We start from the raw sequence: 23,253 nt of genomic DNA, 5'->3' as shown, positions 1-23,253 counted from the left end.
GCAACAGAAAAAACACCACACTCCTGTTCTGTCTCTGCATGGGCACGTTATACCCCTACGCCTCAACCCTTGCACGGCTCTTCGACCCTCGCACAGTTGAAACACAATTGGGCCGACGTCATACTACGCTAACTTCATTCTTCAATACTCCCATGTTCGACTACCACTTGAGCGCAATCGCCCACCAGTCTGACAACATGTAGCGGCAACTAAACTATCTCAAACTATAATCAAGTGCCTTGGAAAGCTTGACGGCCGAAACTGACCGTAAGCTCCCGCCATGTAGTCGTGCTGGACAAGGAAGTCTTGCTTGCTCTCTGCACGACTCATGACTTCTGTACCCCACAGCCAGTGTGGCTCCCTCGCCCACTAAGCCCAACTAACCTCCCCAGCGTCATGCACCACTGCTTTTGATTGGGCCATTCTAAAGGCGGGTGTCTGGTAATGAAGATCGTCGCAGCTTTCTGTCTAGACTAGACATGTAGCAGCGTGCTGCCAGTTTCGTCTACCATCACCAAGTCAAATCAAACTAGGCTCTGATCTACCACGCTGGACAGGGACAGCAACGCGCTCACGGGCACGGTGAGAAGATGATCGACGAGCCTCTGAATCGGAACAGACGTCTTCGAGGAAACTGTCAAAGCATATAAATCACACACCCCAGCCTGTGCAACCAAGATCATCATCCAACGCATCACAGTCGCTCTCTCTTCCCATCACTGTCACTCATTCGTTTTACTATTATATACAACTTAATTCTTTAATACATCCGACCCACAGTCAACATGCGTTCCTACGTCGCCGTTTCCATCTTCGCGTTCTCCGCATCCGTCCTCTCGGCCCCTACTCCTCAGCTTGGCCTCAACAACGTAGTCGGCTCCGTCACTGGCACCGCCACCGGCACTGTTGGATCCCTAACCGGCACCGTCGGCAAGACTGTTGACCCCGTCACCGGTGTTGTCTCTGACGATGTCAACCTCGAAGGCGTCACTGGCCTTTTGAAGGAGAAGCGCCAGCTCGAGGTTGTCAACGGCCTCACCAGGCCCGTTACCGACCTCACCAAGCCCGTTACCGACATCGTTGGCGATGCCACAAAGATCAGGGTTCTTGGAAACGCCAGGCGCCAGCTCAACATCGCCCCTGTTGCTGGTCTCACCAAGACTGTTGACGGTGTCACCAACAGCGTCAACCTGAGCGGTGCCGTCAAGGGCGTCAACACCGATATCAACAGCAAGCGTCAGCTCAATGTCGCCCCTGTTGCTGGTCTCACCAAGACTGTTGATGGTGTTACCAACAGCATCAACCTGAGCGGTGCTGTCAAGGGCGTCAACACTGATGTCAACAGCAAGCGCCAGCTCAACATCGCCCCTGTTGCTGGTCTCACCGAGACTGTTGACCGCGTCACCGACAGCATCAACTTGAGCGGTGCCGTCAAGGGCGTTAACGCCGATGTCAACAGCAAGCGCCAGCTCAACATCGCCCCTGTTGCTGGTCTCACCAAGACTGTTGATGGTGTTACCAACAGCATCAACTTGAGCGGTGCCGTCAAGGGCGTCAACGCCGATGTCAACAGCAAGCGTCAGCTCCTTAACCTCGACACCACCACCGAGTCCGTCGACAGCCTCACCGGCCTCAACTCGAACGAGCTCACCGCTGATGTCACCCACGGCCAAGTCGTCGACACTGGCAACCTCCTTAACCTCGACCTCAACGTCAAGCGTGGCGTCCCCGTCGTCCAGGACCTGCCCCTCGGCGGCGGTGTCTCTGGCATCCTCGACAACACCCCCGTTGTCGGCGGCCTGACCAACACCGTCAACAGCCTTACCGGCGACCTCGACCCCGTTACCGGACTTGTCTACGAGACCGCCAAGCCCGTCACTGACGCTACTGAGGTCCTTGACGTTCGTGCCCCTCTCCTTGAGGAGGTCGAGGTCAAGAGCACTGTTGGTGATGTCAATGTTCCCGCCCTTAAGGACCTTCCCGTTGTCAACGATATCTAAAGGGTCACTTGTACCTTTTTTTTTCCACAGCGTATCTCTAACGAGTGGTTGCTTTGTAACTTGTAACTCATAGCCTCCACTACACATACACATAAACAAGTGTGAAAAAGCGTGGCGCGACAGAGGAAGAAGTTGGCCGAAGACCAGGCGGGATGAAGAAGGAACGCGATAGCGGGTGGATGTAGTCAAGTAGTCTTTTTTTCATGGAAACAATCGATACCTCTTTTTCTTACTGAAACATGCAATTCTCCATCTTCCTGAGGCTTTCGCTCCCTTGTGACTCCATCAATCCATCACTTGACACCATGTCAACAATTGTTGCCATCAACAGCACAACATGGCGCAATCCTTCCACTACTGAAAAAAAAAGCCTTACCCAGAAAACACACCGAACCCCGATATTTATTCCCGTGCCCCCCTTCCGTTGTAAGCAAACGCCTCCACCCCCAAACTCTCATCACCTCAAACACGGGGGCTCCCTTTTGAACATATAAACTCGCCGACTTGTAAGTACTATATCGAAAAAACCGATCTTTTCCCCCTTTTTTTTTCCAAAGCTCTCCCGCCCGTTTCAGTGCTATGGCAAAACGAAATAGGACCGAACAAAAGGAAAACAGGAAGAGAGTGGACATGGGGCCTTGTTTAGGGCTTACTCTTGCTTTGTCTCAGTGGAGAACCTGGGCTTCTGACGCATTGCTGCCGTAACGGTATGGAAAAAGAGAAACAATAGGGAAACAAGTCATGTTGATCCAACGGGCGGACCACGGGGAGATGTCGTATCCATGCATGTCAGTCAATGTTTTCGATAGCCATGTTTTTCTGAGGCAAAGGGGAATGGCGGGTTGCCGTCTGTCGATTGAATTACTTTTTTTTGGAATAAAAAATAGTAGATACATTAAAGCTGGGTGAGTAGATGTATACGCGATAATCATTTACTCTTCATTAACGTACGTCATACACCGGAATTCATATCACGTTACCAATATTCCAAAGAAAAGAATATCTAGTGTCCTCCAGTCGTAGGCAGCTGCACCGTGTTAGCAAATTTATGCACATTCATCTGGACGGGTCACCCAAAAACTTACACCGAGATAGACTTTGAAAGAGTCGTAAATGAGCCATTGGAAGGCAGTCAGAGTACCAATCATGAAGATGCGGACAGGAAGTCCGTTCCACAAACCAGTAAAGCCAATCTTGCCGTATATTCTGCCGATCGCCTGGCCCGCTCCCTCACCAGGCTTGCGGTCGTTGTTGAGTTTCGACACCATGACATCTAATATGCGTCAGCGTTCTCTCTCGTTCTCTCTTGCAAAGTATAAAATCATAAAAAACATACCTGCGGGATGCGATACAACGGCACATCCGATACCCGCAATGTAACCTCCCAAAAACGAGACTCCAGTCTGCTGCAGCCCACCGTACGATTCCTTCGGCTTGCCCAAGAAGCGATAGATCTGGGTGACTGTCTCCTCGAACGTCGCAAACTTGACCATAGTGTACGGAATCTGGCGCGCCCACAGTGGGTATAGTCCCTTGTACAGGCCACCAACACCCTCCTCCTTGATGACTTTTGCCCATCCTTCCCTCAACGTATGCGCAAATGGGGGCAGGGTAGTCTGCATGCGGACTTTGATAGCCTCCATAGGGCAGAGCGCAATATCAGCAAGAAACTCTGCCGAAGCAGAGGCAGCAAGGAAAACAACCTGCTTTGGTGCACCAGGCGCAAGCTTATCACCGTAAAGGTACTTGAAGATTTCGTAGAAACCATACTTGCCAGCGCCTTGCATCGAGTAGCCAATGAAGGTGGGGGTCCAACCGAAGAAGACGCCGCGGAGACCTTCTTTGGAGTAGATCATTTTCCAGGCTTGTGTGTTGGACTTGTAGAGGGAAGAATCGACTTGGCGCCGGCATTTCACCTAGACACGGAAAGCATCAGCATACGAGTTCTGGGATAGTAATAATTCACTACTCACCAGATCAAGAGGGGTAACCATGGTGTGCGTAGGGCCGCACGCGATAATCCCACCCAATGTACATGCCGCAAAGTAGGACCCGGAAAACAGTTCAATCTTCCTTTGCGGCTTCATCGCATCTAGTTTGTTCGCCATGGTGTCTGCCGTGCTTGCAAAAACTTTTCTTTTTGTTTCGGTGGGTTCTTAAATATCCAGCGTTTCTTCTCCAGCGCGGCTCTATCCGGCACGTAGTTGGCACTATCTCTTCGGCCGAGCGTTGGGGAGCGCCTTGCTTGGTGCTTGGTATAGTGTCACGTGCTTCTTTTTATTGCTAACGAAGACAAAGCTAGAAAATCAGTGGGCAACCGGGTCGGAATGAAGAATTGAAATTAGAAGAAGATCAGTGACCTGGATTGGTTCTCACAACACACAACTGCAAAGTCGAAGCTTTGTTATGACGAAGCTGCGAACTAGGTAGTAATGATGGTGGGAACCTTGTCCGGCCGCAAGTTCCGTTGCAATGACGTAGCTGTTGCGTGCGGGGACGCGCGACACCACGCTGACGAAGCTTGGCTAAGATGCTTATCTTCGCCCTGTCTCCATAAGCGTCCAACTGGGCTTGCATCACAGGTCCTGGGTTAGTATGATGAAATCGTGAGTAAGCTATACCCAGTAAACCTCATAGACATAGCAAGCACGACGAAGCGATGAAAACAAAAGCTTCTATGAAGCATTCGCGCGCAAGTAGGCACTATCTCTACTGTGACAAACATTATATACAATATAAGGCGCGCCTACACCGCGCGCTCTTTGCCTCTCGCAACTTCCTGTGGCTGTGTTGTGACAATGCATCATTTACAGCAGATAGAACATAACACGCGTTGGTTAGTCTTTGTAGGCAAACATGATTGTCCAGACATGAGGCCTCGATTGCTCCCGTGGCCTCAAAATAAAAGCCCCATCAGCAGGGGATCTTTACGGCCAGCCAAAATTTAGTAGCGAGTCTGGTGTGGAGGAGGTGACTCGTATTTCCATCACGATCATTGATTTATCGTTTCTATCAAGGTGGCATAGCGCGGGTGCTTAGGCGCGTTCGGATGGGTTGGAGGCTGAGTTGATTCGTAAACATGATAGAGATAACTACGACTACCTCGGTTCATAACTCTAGTTATTGTCACGGTAGGGAGATCGCTTACTTGCACGCGAATGCCTCATAGAAGCTTTTGTTTTTTATCGCTTTGTCTTGCTTGCGACGTCTGTTTGGATAGCCTGCCTACGATTTCATCATACTAATCCTAGACCTGTGGTGCGAACCTAGTTGGACGCTTATGGAGACAATGGCTCGGCTCCGTTACGCCACGCGGCCCAAAAAGCACAGTATATTGTATGGCAGTATCTGGAGCTGAATAGTATATACCTATGACATTAATCATATCTCCATCATGTTCATGAATCAGCCCAGCCCCAACCCATCCTAACGCGCCCAAGCACCCACGCTGTGCAGAAATCATCAATAATCATCATTCGACGCCAGCTACCTCCTCCACGTCCGACTCACTACCAAAATCCGACTGGTCGTAAAGATCCCCTGCTGACAGAAGATTGTCGTCTTGCGGCCACGAGTGCAATCGTGGCTCAATATCTGCTTGCCACGCATATATACGAGCACTGTCGTTTGCGTCCTCCCTGTACATGTCCAAGTTTGGATCTGGATCCTCACTGTGTACCAAATCAAAGACCTGTCGAAGGAGAAATTGACAGGACGAAATGAGCGGAGTCATATGAATCCTCAGCATACCAGCATCTTTCTCGAAAATAATACGCTGCATCATTTCGCCCAATAATTCACGAAGTGATCTCCATTTGAAAGCCACCATATCCGAAGGCCATTCGTGATCTTTGTAGAGCTCGCCCACCAGTAGTTCTGCGCTCTGTCGTACACTCTCTAGAGGATTGAGAAGTAAGGCAGGTGCCCATATACGACTTCTCGCCATGACCCAATAGAAGAAAACGTATGGGTGCCGTTGTTTGAAGAGCGCCTCGTTTTCAGCCTTCAGAAGACCGATGAAGAAGTCCAAGACAGCTATCCCATTCGGTAGGCGCTCTTCTTCGAGTCGATTCGCCGACGCGATTGCTTTGGACACAGTGGTGATCAGTCTGGTAACGTTCTCGGCTGTTGGAGACGTTTCACAGAAAGACAGCGCCGCTCGTACGTATGCGTCGCAAAAAGGCGGGTCAAGACCTACGCCGTCGTTGATCGTCTTGAAAAGATTCGACTGAGCATGTGGGTCCGTCCAGCCAATCATCGTTTTGACAATGTCCCCAGGATAGAAGTATTCCGCTTTGGTCAGGTCAAACATTTCCATGGCTTTATCGAGCACCGCTATCGCCTTGAGTTCTGGATCCCAATAGAATAGCATCTGTCGCTCTCGGTGGGTTAGTGGGAACTTAAGGTATTCTCGGTCAAGCGTAGCCCCACGGTTTTCGATCACCGTTGAAGGAACCAGTGGCAGGCTCGTGTCCATGTGTGAAAGGAGAGTCGAGAAAAACTGAACGAGCCGGTTGTAAATGCCCACCTTCTTGCTCAGAATCCTCCAAAACTCGGGGTAATCGTCTTGCAGGCGCCTATGCACATGGATGGAAAGCAGCTTGATGCAGAAATCCAAGAAACCGTAGTTCAAGAACACAGTGATCTCGGCATGGCCAATCTCTACAACTTGAGTCAAGGTCAAGTAGAAATCATCCCATCCTCGGATGCTTTGATAGCTATCGTCTGCAGTCTGACGTAGTCTTTGGATGATGTCTACGAGTAACCCGTCCTTTGTAGTGATAGCTGAAAAATCAGAATCCATGTCGTTCTCAATTACTTCGAAACCGTACAAAGTCGGTTCTTTCTCACGGGATACCTTGAGACAATCTATCAAGAAGCTGCGTATCTGAGAGCGAACCTTGGCGTGTGGGCAACGGACGAGCAGGTTGAATAGCGCACTCTCATCTATAGCGAAGTGCTTGAGAAAGATATTGCAACACATCGCGCATGGTAGGACTGAGCGTCGAAGCTGAAGCAGTGTTTCCGTGAAGAGATCAGAAGTAGTGTGACGCCACGCTATGTGAGCAAGATGTGTAAGAACGATTTGCAACGACTGTTTCTCCTACAAGGTATTAGTTTGACTGCTTGTCCATTACAGATAAATACTTACATGCGCATGGTCTTCGGAGCAAGAACCATGATTGATTGTGCGTGACATGGCATGAAGTTGTCGCAAAAACTTTGTATGGTTTGAATCGAACTGGCAATACTCTTGGACGATGAGTGCGTTGTTAACGTCGACTTCCTCTTTGAGAGCTTGTGGTGCTGGGACTTTTAAAGTTCGTTCATTCGTTGAGGTGACCCATTTACGCTGGTCCTTTTCAATCGCGGTCCGGCGTTGATAAAACAGCATGTACGCCGAGTACTGTTTGGGCATACGGCTATAAGTGTCGTCGGTCATGCCTCCAAAAGTCCGGTACGCAATGTCTGCCGGATCGAAAGGTACCACATTACTGTCATCAAACTCGACCCAAGTGGGAGCTGCGCTTCCAGCCGGACTGGGCCGCTCACGAATGTAAGAATAGTAGTGGCCGTGCTCGCAAGTGCCGGTGTGTACAAGTACGCCTACTAGGTCAAAAATATCTTCATCATGTGCCTTTGTTGGATTGCTGAGAGAGTCGATATGGTAAGCATTGATGTCAATGCATGGTGGAAATTCGAAGTGGTCGTGAACCTTTCGCCGGCTAAAGTCGGCCAAGTCAAACTCGAAGCGCTTGAGATGGAAAATGAGGTTGTCCGGCACCTCCTTGAAGCAAGTTCTATACTCGTTAGCTTTTCTTAACAACAGTAGGGCATTGAACCTGCCTTTTTACTGCATCGACGTATCTGTCGCATGATTCGCACTTGTACTTGTTGTCGCCTTCCATAACGTCTCCGCTAACAAAGGCCTGGAGACTCTCCTGTAGTGTGGACTTGCCGACCACATCGCATTGAACCGCGAAAAAAGGTTCTGATCGTTCAGAAACATGTTCGCATTCCTTCGACTTGATCTGATTGAGGGTTTGTCCTCCGTAGAAGGAGCGGAATTCCTGCTTGTTTTCTTCCTTTATGAGCTGACGTTCCCATTGATCAAAGAGAGAGTTGTAGAACTCGTCGGCATCCATCTGGACGCTAATATCAATTGGCAAAAGGTCTGAGTTCTTGACGCAGGCTGCGAAGCTCCGCGGATCAGCTGATCGCCGGAAAGAGTGCTGCATGTTTGTGAAGAGCCTCTGTGTTTCGAGGAGAAGCTTTTGGGAGCCATTGCTCTCTTGGAGCTCTAGTCCAAGCATGAACTTGCGAAAGTTCAGGTTCATAAAGAGCTGAGTGAGAAGCGAATTCGCGTAGCAAATTGCACGGGGGTTGTATAGACCTACATAACCCGTGCTGGAGCGTACTTCCATGGAACGATCAACGGACAGTGTCGCTAGTGCCGTCTCGCACTCCTCGAGCTCTACTTCTCCTACAAGGCGAAGGAGATCGTTGTAAGTGCTACTGTCATCGACTAGGGCCAACATCAAGTCGTAAATCTCGCGCCTCGAATGTGATTGTAGTATAGGAACGTTAACACTGCTGGCTCCAATAGCCGGTAAACTATTCCTCATCAGTACGTCTTCATACTTGGAGCGTGTCGATGGTGCAACGTACCTTTTTGTGAAGATGTACTTCTTGAAGATCTGCTCCATTACGTTCCCAGCGTTGACCGGTTGTTTGAAGGATTTCAGTGACAATATGCAGCAGAGCAGCAACTTCGTAAGACCAAACACAACGTAGTCAGTATCTTCACGACCCACAACCTCTTTATGTTCGTAGACTAGTAGCAAATCGCTCCACTGAGCTAGCCATGCGCGGAGTAAGTTCTCGTCACGTTTGTATTCGTCCTGGGCGCGGAAGACATGGTCGGCAATGCCAAACAGTTGTTGGGATTGTGCAGAGTGGCCAACGGAATGTGGAATAATGGCGGATATAGCGGTCCAAAATTGAATAGCGACTTCGCCCTTGGTCAGCGGACAAGTGGAGGGAAGATCTCCTCCACATACGGACGCAATTTTCTTCGCGACGTGCTCTCGGACAAGTTGTCGGGTATCCTCTAGAAGCAGAATTCCATGCAAGCGCGGTGTCTCTGGATGTTCGACAAAAGCTTCCCATACAGCTCGAGAGTGTAGCGATGCCTCGATGATAGCCCCATAGCAGTCTTGAATCACGGTGGCATCTTCATTGGTTTCGAGCGCCATCGACAAGATGGATACAAGGCGATCTGCTAGCCGAGCTGGATCGGAAAAGTACCCGGCTGAGACATCAGGGAATGGTCGTTCTACTTTGTGTAAGTTTTTGACTGCAACAAAGGGGCTGTGAGCGGAGCAGTTACCTCTGAGGAAGTCCAATAGTACAGTTACGAGTACTGCCGCTAGCTGCAATTCTTGGATACTTGAGATGGTACCACCGATAAGTCTTTCATTGAGTAGCGCTTCGTTCAGGTGTTGTACGGCCTTGCTCAGGAACTTTTCATCCATGCTCGACTTCTAGCTTGTCAGTCTAATGTTTCATATCGGAAAGTCGATGCCCACTTACATTCCTAATCTGCTCACGCAGCTTAGCTTGGAGAGCCAGGGCTGCATATCTCGCCTGGAAAAACTTCCCTGGTGGGAAAAAGCCTTCAGAAGAGACAGTATCGGTCATGACGCTATCTGGTATGTTGTTGCGAGCCGGGAAGAAGCTGAGGTAGTCAAAAAGCTCATACAAGTCAGCAGGAGAAATACCAAAGCTCAGGGAAAACATACCAATTGGCTGATGGTATCATTAGAGTCCATCAATGAGAACAACTCGTCAAAGTATTTGGTCACAGTTGACTCGAACACTGAAGATCCGGCAACCGAACCCGACAATGGGCGAGTGATTTTTGCCTCGGGTGCTCTCTGAAGTAGAAGCTGACCTCCAAAGTCGACGTCACTGAGCTTTTCTTCTGCTTGGGCAGCTACATCAACTCGATGACCTTTTGCAAAAAGGTTGAGCTTGGTGTAGCCCGAGACATAACATAGCCTGCGGTAAAGATCATCCACAGTGTGATCTGGGCCCATTGATACTGCCTGCCGATCGCCATTAGCGCACTGGAATCGGATTGTGATAGCATCTCCGTAGGGTATGTCCATCTCGTCGATTTTGGAGTCCGCTCTCTTGGCGCGATTGAATTCTGGTTTCTGTCGTAGTCGCTCAAGCAGCAACTTTTGGAATAGAATGATTCTGCGACAACGCCCTTCCTTTTCGTGCCGTATCGCATCAGAGATGATCGGGATTGTGTCGTCAGAACATGACTCGCGTATGGTCTTGCATGCGTCCCGTATCTCATGCATACATTTTTCCACAAGGGCGACATGGGCAGCCTCTACATCTGCTAGTGTGACACCCTCGGCTTCGTTGATATGGACGTAGCGGCTAGCGAGAAGACGCGCAGCCCGATCTTCAACAGAGCCTTCGGGTGAGTAAAGGACCATGGACCACAGCAGATCAGCGCCAGGAATTTGCAACACTGCCTTGACTCCATCATCGGCCATCACAAGCTCTCGAACGCTAGGAAAGTTGTAGTTGGCGACAAATTCGAACGTTCCGGGGGTATAAAAGCATGGATCCATCTTCGATAGGTAGGAAGAGACGAGTTGCCTGCAGTACTCATTATTTGGGATAAGCTTGATCGTCTGGAATAGCTGTGCCCATGCCCAGTCTCTTGCGTTATTAGAAATTGCGTGCGAACCGACAGTGTGGTCCCAGAGAGTTGGGAAGAGCTCAGCAGGCATGGCAGACCCGGCGCGACATATCATAAGTGCAAGAAGCTCCAGTCTATACCGAAGAGCTAAAGGATGGTACACACTTGGTTCCGCATTCTTTTCCGTTTCAACCAACCACGGTATCTCCTCCAAGATCTTGCGTGTTACGTCCTGATTTTGTTGAAAGAAGAAACCATCGCCTGTATGAAGTGATGATGCAAGTGTGTAGATAACCTTTACACTGCCAGTCGCCTTTTCAGAGTGATTGCTAATGTGATCTGCACACTCACGATAAATGGCAAGTCGCTCATCGAGGGGAACATGAGGAGCTAAACCGTGGAGATGTTCGATGGCCTCGTTGTGTAGATCCAGTAGCTCTTTGTCCGTCTCTTTCTGGGATGCTGTATCGCAGATGACGCGAACGCAAACGTTCCAAGGCTTTGCCCTTCGGTCCCTCGTGGCATAGTCCTCGACAGTTGCCCTTTCCACAACTTTGACGCTCAACTCATGGAGGAACCGCAACATGTTAATGGTGTAACGGCTAATGGGGAGTTCGTAGAGCTGTATGCAGAGGTATAGATGATCCGTGACCTTCATTAGGTGTAAGATGGCTCGCATCATGGTTAGTGTCGCTGAGACGACTCGTGGGTCAGGGTTCGTTGCAATCGTCTTCCAGATGGAGTCCGCTTGGCTATCTGTCCAGCGATGGTTCACCACAAGAAACCCGATAATATTACCACTCCGTTGAAGAATTTGTGGATGGGAGTCGACGCTGATAATGTATTCAACGACTTTTCCGTCGATAAGGAAGTCTGATAGGTAGTTCATGACTGGATGGTTAGGTACTGTGTCGTTATCGCTGTATTGCTTGAAAATTTCAACCAACCCCGAATCCATCATGCCGATGCTCATTACACGCAAGTCCATCTTGCCCTTCATGAGATACTTGCGAAGAATCTTGAATTTCCATGCATTGGCAACAAGAGCAGCTAAAGACCCAGGGTCTTGGCAATACTCGTCTTGCTGCTCTGTGCGAGCGTTGATCTCGGTAGGCAATGAGGTAGTCGGCGAATCCGGGTCTCTGAAGTCTAAAAATCTGGCAACTAGATCTGCTTCTATGTCTTTATCCCAGAGGCAAAGTTCGAGTAGTAAGGCGTGAAAATGTTGAACTAGGTCCCGTGCAATGCTGGCTTCGGCAGTTCTGTTCAAGTTGAACAAGTCGTCCATGTACTTTTCCAGAAATAGCAGAGTGGAGCGACTAAACTCGGTCCGGTCGTGCGCGTTGCTCGGGATAGCACTGCGGAAAATGGATGAGCCCAGTGCGACCAACACAGGCGAGGTGAAGACGGCAATGTGATTCTGCGTGCCTATGGGCACCTGAGGGATTGCATCATTGGCTAGCCGAAAGAGGTTCAGGGCTCCGTTGGCTGCCATAAAGTCCTGTTGTAATCGCAAGACCATCTTGCGAATGTCTACTGAATACTCTTTGCTGACCATATGGTATGCCGGAGCTTTATCGGATCGAAGAATAGTATGTAAATGTCGAAGGTGCTTTTGGCTGATCAAAGGCAAAGGATATATATCGTCGGGTCGTGTCTGGGAAATTAGGAGGGCATCTACGAGTAGGAGAAAAGAAGATGTTCTGATGTAAGCGCTCAAGAAGCTGTAAAACGCGTCGCCTACCCGGTGATCATGGTCATGGTCATGGCGTGTGAACGAAACCCTGCGAGAGAGGATTTTGTGCACCAAAAGACCAAAATCGTCCCAAAATGCTGCTTTGCTCACGTAAAAGCCTTGCATATCCACCGAGGGGTCGGGGAGGTTGACGAGCCATTGCGAAAGGCCCAGAAAGAAGTCGGCATCAATATCATTATCGACTGGTGATTGTTAGCACGAAGGGTCTACTAACGAGCGCCCACTAAACGTAGGCATGGCAAAGAAGACGCACTGTCCTGCACATGCTGAGCCAGATCACGGACTACACTAGTGTAGCTACCAACATGAGAGTAAGGAAACCGGCGGAAGTGGTCCTCGGGGTCTATGTGCACGGCAAGACCGACTGCCTCGTCGTCCTCGTCCTCGTCCTCGTCGACAACCATGACGGGAGGGCTGGCAGGCTCGTCTTTGTCGTCCTCGTCCTCGTCGTTGACAACCATGACGGGAGGGTTGGTAGCCTCGTCATCGGAGCTAGGGATGAGTATGGGCGAGTGGACCGGGGCAGGCGAAGGACTGGCAGCAACGTCACCTGTATGGCAGTGGTAGTCGTCTCCAGGGCGTACCGGGGAAGAAGGCGGGTGGGAGCGTATGGTCATCTCTACGTGGTTGTCCGGGGTATGGGCCTCTGTGGACATGGCACACAGAGTGTTGCTCCCGTGCAGGCGGGGGCGTTTGCGGGTGAAGCTCGCGTCGGCGTCTTCAATGGGATCACGGCGCGAGGCGGGGGCGATTGTTGCTGGCTCGTCGGCAGCGACAGCGACAGCGACAGCGACAGACTGCACTAGGTCATTGTCCTGCGCGGTCATGACGGTGAAAGAAGACAAGTGCGACTGAGGGCAGAGGAACTCGGCGTGGCCAGGCAGAGAGAGCAAGCAGGAGCTCCTCTGATGCAGGCAGCAGCAGTCTGGCCAGCCTTGCTAGCCCGAGTCCTCGCGCGCAGCCAAAGGAAATGCAGCGCGACTATGGTCATGGGCCGCAGCAGCAACCTTTGGGCGAGATGGGCAGTGGAATTGTGGATTCACAGCAGACAGAGGCAAAGGCGATATGTGTGTCTTGTCTAATTCGGCGGTCCCTCACGAAGATGCAATGCAGCTCAGCCAAACAGCCCCACCATCGTCATTGGCTCCCGCACTTGGCGTGAACCCACCACTAGCCGGAGACCAGGATAGCCCATGCCCGCCCAACATGGACAAATCCTCCTTCTTGTTCTAATGCAGGCACGCCCGCAAATCCACCAGGGCCCTTCACTCTGCTCGACCGACACCGACCCCGATTGCTGGTTGCCGTCGGACGCACTTCGGGCGCTTCAAGGCGTTACATTGTCCCTTGTTTTTGACTCTGTCACTGCCCACCTCTCCTTGGACGCGGCGGGAAAACAACAGGAAAAAATCATCATCCATCTCCAGTCATGGCGCCCACTGCAAAACAAAACACCAAGCCCGTCTTCAAAACGGCGTCACCTTTTACAGAGACTCAATGGTTCGGGCACCCCCACTGACTAACTGACTGACGGGCATTGCTGAGCGGCGCAGGCCAGAGCTATCGCACGACGATGAGCTGGTCGTCCTCGAAATGCTGTCCAAGTAGGTACGCAATGTGCTGCAGGAAAACCACTTGAGTGCCAACCTGCACAATTTTCCCCCCCTGCGCTGTCACTGACGAACCACCACCAGCCTCATCGCGCCGCTAGGCGACCACCGCAGAACCCACATGCACCCATCCAAAGGCAAGAAGCGAAAGCGCGCTACCACCAAACCGGATCAAGATGACTCCACCACCGAGACCCCACCGCCTCCACCACCCATAGGCAACCACCTACTCATTGGCCTCAACAGCGTCACCCGGCATCTCGAGGCCCTAGCAGCAAAGACGGCACCCTCGACGACACTCGTCGCTTCTGCCGACCAGCATGTCCCTGGCGACGACTTGCGACCTCTGAGTATGGTCATACTCACCCACCCAAAACCATCTCTCTCACCAGCTCATGCCCATCTCCCTACCTTGGTTCATCTAAGCACCCTCTCATCACCTTCTGCTACACCAGATGCCCCACTGACAGCAACTCGCCTAATTCCTCTGTCCACATCGGCAGAAGGCCGACTTGCTTCCAGCCTGCATATCCCCCGCGTTGGTGCCCTGGCTATCTATGCAGACGCACCTGGAGCCAGGATGCTGGAGGACTATGTTCGCGAGCACATTGGCGTGACAGAATGCAAGTGGGTCCCAGAGGCATTGAGTGCAGAATGGCGGGGGATGAAAGTGAGCCAGGAAGTACCACGTGTAAAGTAACAAAGAGACAGGATTGATCAATCATAGCACCAAAGAGATGGATTGAGTAGCCATGCAAACAAGTCGGTTTTAAGTTTGGTACATCGACATATACTTCTGATACCGCCGCAAGACAACGCCCTGCGATGCAAGTTGAATACAATCATAGAATCGACCAGAGCAGGCACTGCACTCAGCCCAAGAAGTCTTGAACGGCACCACCAACGTTTTCCAGGTCCAGCAAGAACGTGTCGTGACCAAACAAGCTCTTTTCCTCACCCAGCTCAATATGCCTCACATTCTTGTTACCTGCCCGCCTCAGCGTAGTCGCAATCTCCTTTTGTTGCCACGCAGGGAACAGAATGTCACTCGCAACACCCAGCACCAGGACTGGCGTATTCGCCAGCGGCTTGAGACCCGCCACTAGATCTGCCGGGGGCTCGTTGCCGTCCGTCTGCGTCAGTGACTCTGGCTCGACCGGCTGTTCCTTTTCTTCGTACGGCTCATCAGGCAATGTCAAGCTGCAGGCATCGCTATTGGCATTGCCGCCCATCCCCTGTCCATCCAGGTACGCTTGTATCTTTCCGCTGTTGGCCTTGCGCACTTCGTTGATGCGATTTCGGTGTTCTTGGCCAAGGTCAAAGAGGTCCATGGCTTTGGAGACGTAGAGCAGGCTGTTGGGGTCATATTCCAGACACCATTTTTCTCCCGCGTGGTCAAGATATGTCTCAATTAAAAAGTCTGGGCACAATGCTGGGGGCCGCGAAGGGTCGGCACGCCGACGGCCAAACCGCTGTTCCCATTCCGGCCCACTACGATAGGTAACTGTAGCGATTTCTCGAGCAAGTTTCATCCCGCCGTGTGGAGGAATGCCGTCATAGTAGAAACCTCGAGCCCAATTTGGGTCCATCATTAACACTACCGTAACATTAAATCGTATCCACAGGGCCACCAGATTCCATGCACTTACCTTGTCGTTGAGTATGCCTCATGGCGATGCTGTAAGGGTGGCTGCGGGCACACCCGCTGATGCTCACCACACGGCCCACCCGTTCGGGGAATAGAGTCCCAGCAGCCAGGCTCTGCATGCCACCCATGCTTGAACCCACACTTGCATACAGCTTTTGGATACCTAGATTATCCAGCAGTCGGAACTGCGCGCGCACCATGTCTTCCATGGTGAGAATCGGGAATCGTGTCGCGTAGCGCTCGCCATTGGCAGGATCAATGGACGAGGGACCAGTCGAGCCGTAGCAACCTCCAACTACATTGGTACATATGACAAAGTACTTGTCGGTATCTAGTGGCTTTCCTGGTCCAATGAATTTCTCCCACCATCCTGGCTTTGTGTTTGTCTCGGTGCTATGGGCATGACTGGATGCTGAAAGACCGGTATGAAGCAAGATGGCATTGCTCTTGCTCGAGTTCAGCTGGCCCCATGTCTCATATGCAATATTGAACTCGGGGAGTATACCGCCCCAATCTAGTAGTATCGGCTGTGTCGAGTGGAAGTTGAGCGTGTGACCGGATGTATACGAGGGCTCGGGGCCAGATGACGACCGTTTCCTTGAGAGTGATGCAGAACGCGACTCGTGTGCATCCAGACAGGGAAAAGAGAGAGCGGGGTTGGACGATTCGACTTCATGAGCAGACGAGGCATGCTGGGCTTTGCGCGGATACTGATTGTGGATCTTTCGCGTAGGTTGATTCGACTGGCGCCTCGCAAACCTGAGGGACGTATGAGTTGGTCTCGGTGCGAAACATTGTGGGGTAGACGACGCGAATGTCAATGGGCGCGCGCGAGTAAGCAGATTGCGGGGGACGCTCATGGTTGCTGTCTGCTACCCACAACGCTCGAAGGTCGAGCACAGAGGTAATGCGAGTGTGGAGGCGAAGTACTCAAGTTCCATGACGATGCTAAGCTCTGGATTACAAACAGCAACGCGCGAAAGTAATGGAAATGCGACCATGCCAGACCCAATGACGTCGCAAGAAGATGGCGTGCTTCCTCGAGCGACCCCCGTCGTGCCATGCCTCTTTGGGAACGCGATCGTGTCTTTGCGCGTGCCCTCGGTTTTTTGCCAAATAAAGAAGGGCAACTTACTACACAGTACTCTAGAGCGTCAGTGGCCATGAGTGTTTTTTGTCTTGTCAACCTGATCCTCGGTCGGACTTCGCTCTTTGAAACACGACGTATTCTCAAGTTAGCATCTTCCCTCAATCTCAAAAAAGGGTGTGCTCAACTGGTCCGTCACAGATGCTGATGATGCTTTTGCGGCACAAGGCTTAGGAAAAACAAGTTACCAAGTCCAGTCTACTCTATGAATTGCACATCTCAAGGTCGATCTGCTGAGCCTTGGTCTTTTGCAATGTCCGGCAAATGGACCTAGTTCAGGTACAAAAATACCTGGCAGGTGGGTCTACAATGGCCAGAACGTAAAATTGTAGGGAAGCACCCGGGCTCGGTTACCTCTTGAGCTCCGACGATGGATAGAGGCTCCATGGAGCCGCTCGCCTATGATAACCGTGCACCGTCCATGGGCGGACAGGGAACCATGCCAGGTGGGCAAAAGGAGGTGTCCGGCTGCCTCATGAGCATGATAAACAACAAGACATGAAGACAATGGAGACAATGGAGACAACGGATACACTGTGGGATCAGTGGACTCGAGGAGGAACCTCTTGCGGGTGCCCGGTACAGGCGGTAGCTCTAAGCGCCGTAGTGCCAATGGGTGGTGTTGCATCGTGTTTGGAGACGTGCAACATGGAAATAACAGGACAACGCAGCCATGGTGCACTTGGCAGGCAGGACAGCGCAGACAATGTCACGCTGCCCCTTGCAAAGGTCAAGCAGAGAATTAATATTGAGGGTTTGTTTTGCGTTCGTCGATCCGGGCTTGGGAACGGGGGCAAAGTGGCGTTCGCAAAGGACTTGAGAGTCCATGTGGTGCTTTTGAGACGCCGCATGATCCCCTGAGCGTTTGACGACATGCAGACACCAGGCTAATTTTGGGATACACAAGGCATGGCATCCAAGCGGGCAGGCAGCGTGCGGCGGAGGAGAATTAAGTGTGCAAACTAGGCTCCTTCGCCCCAAGTGCGCATGCAGGGATTGTGAGCAGAAGCTTGAAATGGGAATGGGCGAGGTCTGAGGTTTCCAGGGCTGAGCCAGTGATGTCTTGGCTGACCGCCGGCGTCACTCAGTCGCGCCTACCCACCCCAAACGTCTGCAAACCTTCTTCCCTTCTCGAACCCTCGTGTGCCCGGATCCCGTCGACTTTTTGAATCCCATATCCCCTCCGCTAATCCACTGCCCCGTGACATTCCCAATCCGCCGCCCACCCCTTCTACCCCGACTGCCGCACTACATAGGGAGCGTCAGACCACACCACCCCAGGTCTGCACTGCACTCACCTCCTCCGCCATGGACCCTGACTACTTCACGCCGGTGCGAGAAGACCAGGACGCTGCTGGCGCCTCCATCGAGGACTCGGACACAGACATGGCCGCCTCTGCCAGCGCAACAGCCTCATCCTCACGATCCGCCATGTACACCTCACCCAGCGTCCACGGGCGCAAAGGTCGCATGTCTCGCTCAGGAGCACCCAGGCCCATAATCACACCTACCAGTCCTCTTTCCTCGACTATTCCGCACAATCTGCTGCCCTCGGCGCCCGCCTCGCCGCCCACACCCGCGCCAAGTCCTACGCCAACGCAGCGGGTGCCGGACTGGAGTACCGCCGCTGAACACGAAGATGGCGACATCAAGAGCATACGGGCACAGTTTGGCGACATGAACCGGGCGGAGCGCATGCGGCTGCTCGGCGAGCTGCTCAACCTGTGCGACAGCCAAGAGTTGAGCTTCGTTGCCGAGTTTGTCAGTCCCAGACTGAAGAAGGATCCGTTCATGGTCCTGCCTACTGAACTCTGTTTGAGAGTGCGTTCTGATTCGTACTATTACCCTAGCATAGATGGCTAATCTCACTTAGATACTCGAATGTGTAGATGACCCTACCACTCTGGCTCGGGCATCGCAAGTATCCAAGAAATGGCGCGAGCTCGTCAATGACGACAGTGCTTGGCGGTTGCTCTGCCAAAAGTTCTCCTTCAGGGCGCTACCAAAACAGGACAAGATGGAAGAAGATGAGCCAAACGACCAAATGGAAGATGCAGAGTCAAAGCCGTGGTGGCACGATGATGAGCGCACGGCCAGACTGGATGATGTATCATCGGCACGCGACCACCTTGAGGTCGGACCCTCGAATAGTAGTCCAGAAGGACTGCGAACGCAAAGCCTCGACCGTGCAGCTAAGAGGAAACCATCCCAACGAAAGCAGCAGGCCACCACATATCGATCACATTTCAAGCAGCGATACATGGTGGAGACTGCATGGCGCAACGGCGGAGTGTGTGACGCGCGACAGATCACCCCAGACCAAGGTGTAGTGACCAGCTTACATTTGACTAACAAGTACATTGTCGTTGCGCTTGACAATGCCAAGATACACGTATTCGATACCGTTGGCGACCACCAAAAGACACTCCAAGGACACGTCATGGGCGTGTGGGCAATGGTGCCGTGGGGCGATCTCCTGGTCAGTGGAGGATGCGACCGCGATGTGCGCGTCTGGAATCTTGCAACTGGGTAAGATCTCTGCCTGTCTAACTAGTATCAGTCACTAACCCGTATACACAGCTTTCCTCAATTCACCCTCCGTGGTCACACGTCAACTGTGCGATGTCTGAAGATGTCCGATGCCAACACGGCCATTTCCGGATCCAGGGACACCACACTACGCATCTGGGACCTGAAGAAGGGACTGTGCAAGCACGTACTTATTGGCCACCAAGCCAGCGTCCGGTGTCTCGAGATACACGGTGACATTGTTGTGTCCGGAAGCTATGACACTACAGCTAAGATTTGGAGCATATCAGAGGGCAAGTGCCTGCGCACGTTGACCGGACATTTTAGCCAGATTTATGCCATTGCCTTTGACGGCACGAAGATTGCAACAGGAAGTCTGGACACCAGCGTCCGGATATGGGATCCCAATGATGGGTAAGTCCAGTTTTGTGTCACGATATGATTGGAGACTAATATTCCCGCGCAGTAAGTGTCTTGCTGTATTACAGGGCCACACCTCGCTTGTTGGACAGCTTCAAATGCGTGATGATATCCTTGTGACTGGTGGATCTGACGGATCGGTCCGTGTGTGGAGCCTTGCAACCTACCAGGCCATTCACCGATTAGCCGCGCACGACAACAGCGTTACGAGTCTGCAATTTGACAATACGAGAATTGTCAGCGGTGGTAGCGATGGCCGCGTCAAGGTCTGGGATCTCAAGACTGGCGTTCCTGTGAGAGAATTGAGCAGCCCTGCAGAGGCTGTCTGGAGAGTGGTATTTGAGGAAGAGAAGGCTGTCATCATGGCTAGTCGGGGCGGTCGAACCATCATGGAGGTGAGCTAGCTGGAAACATTGGATATGACTTTAAGATACTAATAAGGCTGACTAGGTATGGGACTTTTCGCCGCCCGCCGAAGAAGATTACGACTCGCGATCGTCTACCCCAGCAAGTATGCCTGATCACCTCGAAGTTGACTATAACCGCCCACGGTCTGCCATTCTCCCTGCAACCTCGCCATTGGTACAAGACACAAGCGCCGGCGACGTGACCATGGACGATGTAGCAGATCCGTAACCGGTATGGGAGAAACGGTGAAGCATCATCGGAGCAGTAAAAACACTTTAGCCCTAGACTACAACGTCACTCACGCCGCCGCCGCAACAGCAACAACAAACAAGGGGCATTTACGAGCGAAGCATCCGACTCTCATCGGAGAGACGTGCAAAGGGCTCAGAGCTGGGATTTGCATTTGCAGCGGCACTTGACTTGAGAGTCAAATTCGCCTTGGGCGGCAACACGCTCAGAATACCTGGGCACACAATTATATACCCCCCTCACATGTGGTGGTTATGATTACGATGACGAGCACACACACACACAAAGAGAGAGAAAATGGCGCCTGTTTGTTGTTCAACAAAAAAATGTACATGAGGCGGTCACCCCCCAAACCTCCATGTTTACACATAATCAACCAAAGTGTTGTTTTTCTGAAGTCCTTCTTATTTACTTTCTTACTATTTTTGACTTTTTATTTTGTTCAGATACCATGAAGGACACACAATAGGCGCGATCCCCCTCCGGATCGATTTTTGCCTTTGTCAAAATCTCTTAAATTTTTTTCTCATATATTTTGTTGGCTTTTTGCATCTGTAAGGGCGTTTTCTTTTGTTTGTTCATTTGTGTGGCAAATCAAACTAGGGATAGTTGTTGTTTTTTTTTGATATATTTTACATATATCTACTCATAACTTACCACAATCACTCATCTTCTTCCTTCGTTGTTATTGGAACGGAATGGAATGTTAACTGCAGAGATATTTCTGTAACGGTTATGAAAGAGGTGGTGTGGTGGGGATTTCGGCATCTTTTTTTGGTTTTTGTTTACTGATTTATAAGGACAAAAATCTAACTATAGGAATATGTATGATTTGCATCATGTATGTAAAGGTGCACACGCGCTAAGGGGGGGCGGGAAGGGGAAAGGCGTAGTCGAAATGAAATGTCTGGATTTTTTTTTACTATATTTTTGTTCGTGTGTTTGTATGACTAGGTCTATGGAATACGGGGGCAAAGGTGGACTAGGGATATGAGGAGTTGTGAGGGTTGAATAGATTAATCTACCTTATTAATTAATACAAGCCATTATTACCAGGGATGTGTGGTGTTGTCGCCAAATGCAAATCATGTGATTTGAGTTTTCGTGTCAAGCGATTGGGCTGGGCACCGGGCTTAGGGGTGGGGTTGGCAGGAGTAATTTGTCGCATATTGCCTTATTAAATTTGGGCTCTTAATGTAAATCCAGAAGGTATTCTTGGGTTGTGGAAAAAAATGAACGTGTCATACTCTGTGTTTGGTCACATGGTGTGGATGGGGACTTGATGTCGGGTGACAGGGTGTGCATGGATCAAGGGTTTGTGTGTCGTGCAAATGACTTTGATGGTACATATTATATTGGGTATCAGAATAAAAACAATTAATGTATACACAAATGAGAAGGCAGCTTGGCCAATTTTGTTAATTCAGTGTACTACAATCTTGGGAAGACGGGTATACTGAAAACACAACTTATAAGGTGTTTATAAATTGTAATGTCAGGTGGACATCTACTAGTATACCCTTGTACACAGAGCTTCGCCGTTGACGCTGTCATTTTCGACCACTGATGATTCTCATGTCTTGCTTGTTTCGGTTTGATGACCTGTCCACCACCATTTTGTGGACCTCCAGATTTTTCGGATACAGTCTTCTCCGGATGAACGAAACGTATATTTCGGTTACTATTCTCGGTATCCATAGACACTTTTCGCCACCATAGTCTATCTCTCGAGTGTCTTCTAGTCCATTTTCGTTCCTCTCCTTTTTCTTGGCAAGACATCGAGAGGAATGAATGCATGTGCCTCGATGGCGCCGACAATTCATATGCGATGGTGAAAACCGGTGCCATGATCGAGCATTCAGTTCCGTTTCTTGGACTCATCCGGGACAAAACATCGTAGCATGCGAATCACCCCAGCTATCCAGCCCCCTCTTGACAACTGTGGAAATTCCATCACCAAGGCATAGCCTCCGCGCCATATTCCATCCTGGCATCCGTCCTTTTCCTCCTCATCCCCCGTAACTCCTCTTCCTCCTCCTCATCCTCAAAACCTCTGCTCACCCCCCACCTCTTCTTCACCTTTCCAACTGCATATCGACCTATCCCCCACACCGTCGCCGCAAAAATCGTGCCCGCAATTCCCGTAGGCGCAAGCACAAACCCCGCGCCACTAACGAATGTACCAAAAGCCCCTGCGCCCACCGTCGCAACTAGAGACCCAATCGCAACGTACTTGGCATATCGGACTAGCCGCCAGAAAACAAAAATTATGCTTGATCGCAGGACTCGCAAAAGTGCGCGTGTGCGCCGCGAGGAAATGGCGTTGGGGGCGGTTTTGGGGTCGTATAGGTAGCGTAGATTGCGTCGGGTGGATGCGAGGGCGGAGGTGGAGCGCGCATCTATTATTTTGTCTGGATCAGAGGCTGCGGAAGACATGGTGGTGGTTCATTTAGGGGTAGCAACTGTAACAGAGAGTATGTTTACGAAGAGATGTTTGCGCGGGTTGTTCGTGACGTCATTGCGCGCTATGGATGATGGAGTTCGCCGAACGATAGTACTAGATCAGTATTATTACTTTTGATGACTTTAGTAAAAATCGAACAAGTGTAGAGAGAGACTCAGGTTCTTCTTCTGATCATGCGAGGGCTATACTAGTTCACACGGTGACTTATCCCCTCTGTGGCAAGAGTTTAACCATACGTTCAACCCTTGTCCTTTCTGAGCCAGCTTCTAATCTAAAGTGTCTCTGACTACCAAGCGAAAA

The 23,253-nt window shown here is 51.0% G+C and overlaps 7 protein-coding genes across 7 annotated transcripts; 3 read left to right on the top strand and 4 right to left on the bottom strand.

Moving 5' to 3' along the window:
- Nucleotides 1–681: 681 nt before the first annotated feature.
- Nucleotides 682–2,085, top strand: COCSADRAFT_37598 (uncharacterized protein). The gene has a single exon (XM_007702272.1). It carries the CDS (start codon nt 786–788, stop codon nt 1,998–2,000), a length of 1,215 nt encoding a protein of 404 aa, XP_007700462.1. The 5' UTR covers nt 682–785; the 3' UTR covers nt 2,001–2,085.
- Nucleotides 2,086–2,817: 732 nt separating this feature from the next.
- COCSADRAFT_37597 (uncharacterized protein) lies at nt 2,818–4,403 on the bottom strand. Its single transcript, XM_007702271.1, has 4 exons — nt 3,974–4,403; nt 3,337–3,916; nt 3,086–3,273; nt 2,818–3,027 (listed from the first exon to the last, which is right to left on the bottom strand). Exons 1-4 carry the CDS (start codon nt 4,106–4,108, stop codon nt 3,004–3,006), a joined length of 927 nt encoding a protein of 308 aa, XP_007700461.1. The 5' UTR covers nt 4,109–4,403; the 3' UTR covers nt 2,818–3,003.
- A 789-nt stretch (nt 4,404–5,192) lies between these two features.
- On the bottom strand, nt 5,193–13,305 carry COCSADRAFT_182037 (uncharacterized protein; the record flags this gene model as incomplete). Its single annotated transcript, XM_007702654.1, has 8 exons — nt 5,193–7,104; nt 7,153–7,801; nt 7,848–8,615; nt 8,670–9,336; nt 9,391–9,541; nt 9,594–9,755; nt 9,803–12,660; nt 12,732–13,305. 8 exons carry the CDS (start codon nt 13,303–13,305, stop codon nt 5,473–5,475), a joined length of 7,461 nt encoding a protein of 2,486 aa, XP_007700844.1. The 3' UTR covers nt 5,193–5,472.
- A 602-nt stretch (nt 13,306–13,907) lies between these two features.
- COCSADRAFT_71739 (uncharacterized protein) lies at nt 13,908–14,395 on the top strand (the record flags this gene model as incomplete). The annotated part of the gene is made up of 3 exons (XM_007702653.1): nt 13,908–13,978; nt 14,032–14,082; nt 14,173–14,395. Coding segments are annotated over 3 exons (345 nt in total), but the record flags the coding sequence as incomplete, so codon positions are not given.
- A 330-nt stretch (nt 14,396–14,725) lies between these two features.
- COCSADRAFT_144324 (uncharacterized protein) lies at nt 14,726–16,700 on the bottom strand. The gene is made up of 2 exons (XM_007702652.1): nt 15,738–16,700; nt 14,726–15,685 (listed from the first exon to the last, which is right to left on the bottom strand). Exons 1-2 carry the CDS (start codon nt 16,594–16,596, stop codon nt 14,961–14,963), a joined length of 1,584 nt encoding a protein of 527 aa, XP_007700842.1. The 5' UTR covers nt 16,597–16,700; the 3' UTR covers nt 14,726–14,960.
- A 1,491-nt stretch (nt 16,701–18,191) lies between these two features.
- On the top strand, nt 18,192–20,468 carry COCSADRAFT_91653 (uncharacterized protein; the record flags this gene model as incomplete). The annotated part of the gene is made up of 5 exons (XM_007702651.1): nt 18,192–18,704; nt 18,757–19,412; nt 19,464–19,826; nt 19,879–20,227; nt 20,283–20,468. 5 exons carry the CDS (start codon nt 18,192–18,194, stop codon nt 20,466–20,468), a joined length of 2,067 nt encoding a protein of 688 aa, XP_007700841.1.
- Nucleotides 20,469–22,066: 1,598 nt separating this feature from the next.
- On the bottom strand, nt 22,067–23,106 carry COCSADRAFT_37592 (uncharacterized protein). Its single transcript, XM_007702270.1, has one exon. The coding sequence runs from the start codon at nt 22,923–22,925 to the stop codon at nt 22,443–22,445; it is 483 nt and encodes a 160-aa protein (XP_007700460.1). The 5' UTR covers nt 22,926–23,106; the 3' UTR covers nt 22,067–22,442.
- Nucleotides 23,107–23,253: the final 147 nt, after the last annotated feature.

This window comes from Bipolaris sorokiniana, assembly GCF_000338995.1.
Source record: "Bipolaris sorokiniana ND90Pr unplaced genomic scaffold COCSAscaffold_8, whole genome shotgun sequence".
NCBI lineage: Eukaryota > Fungi > Ascomycota > Dothideomycetes > Pleosporales > Pleosporaceae > Bipolaris > Bipolaris sorokiniana.
Note: the sequence above shows the minus strand (reverse complement) of the source record. Positions and strands in the feature narration are given on the sequence as shown.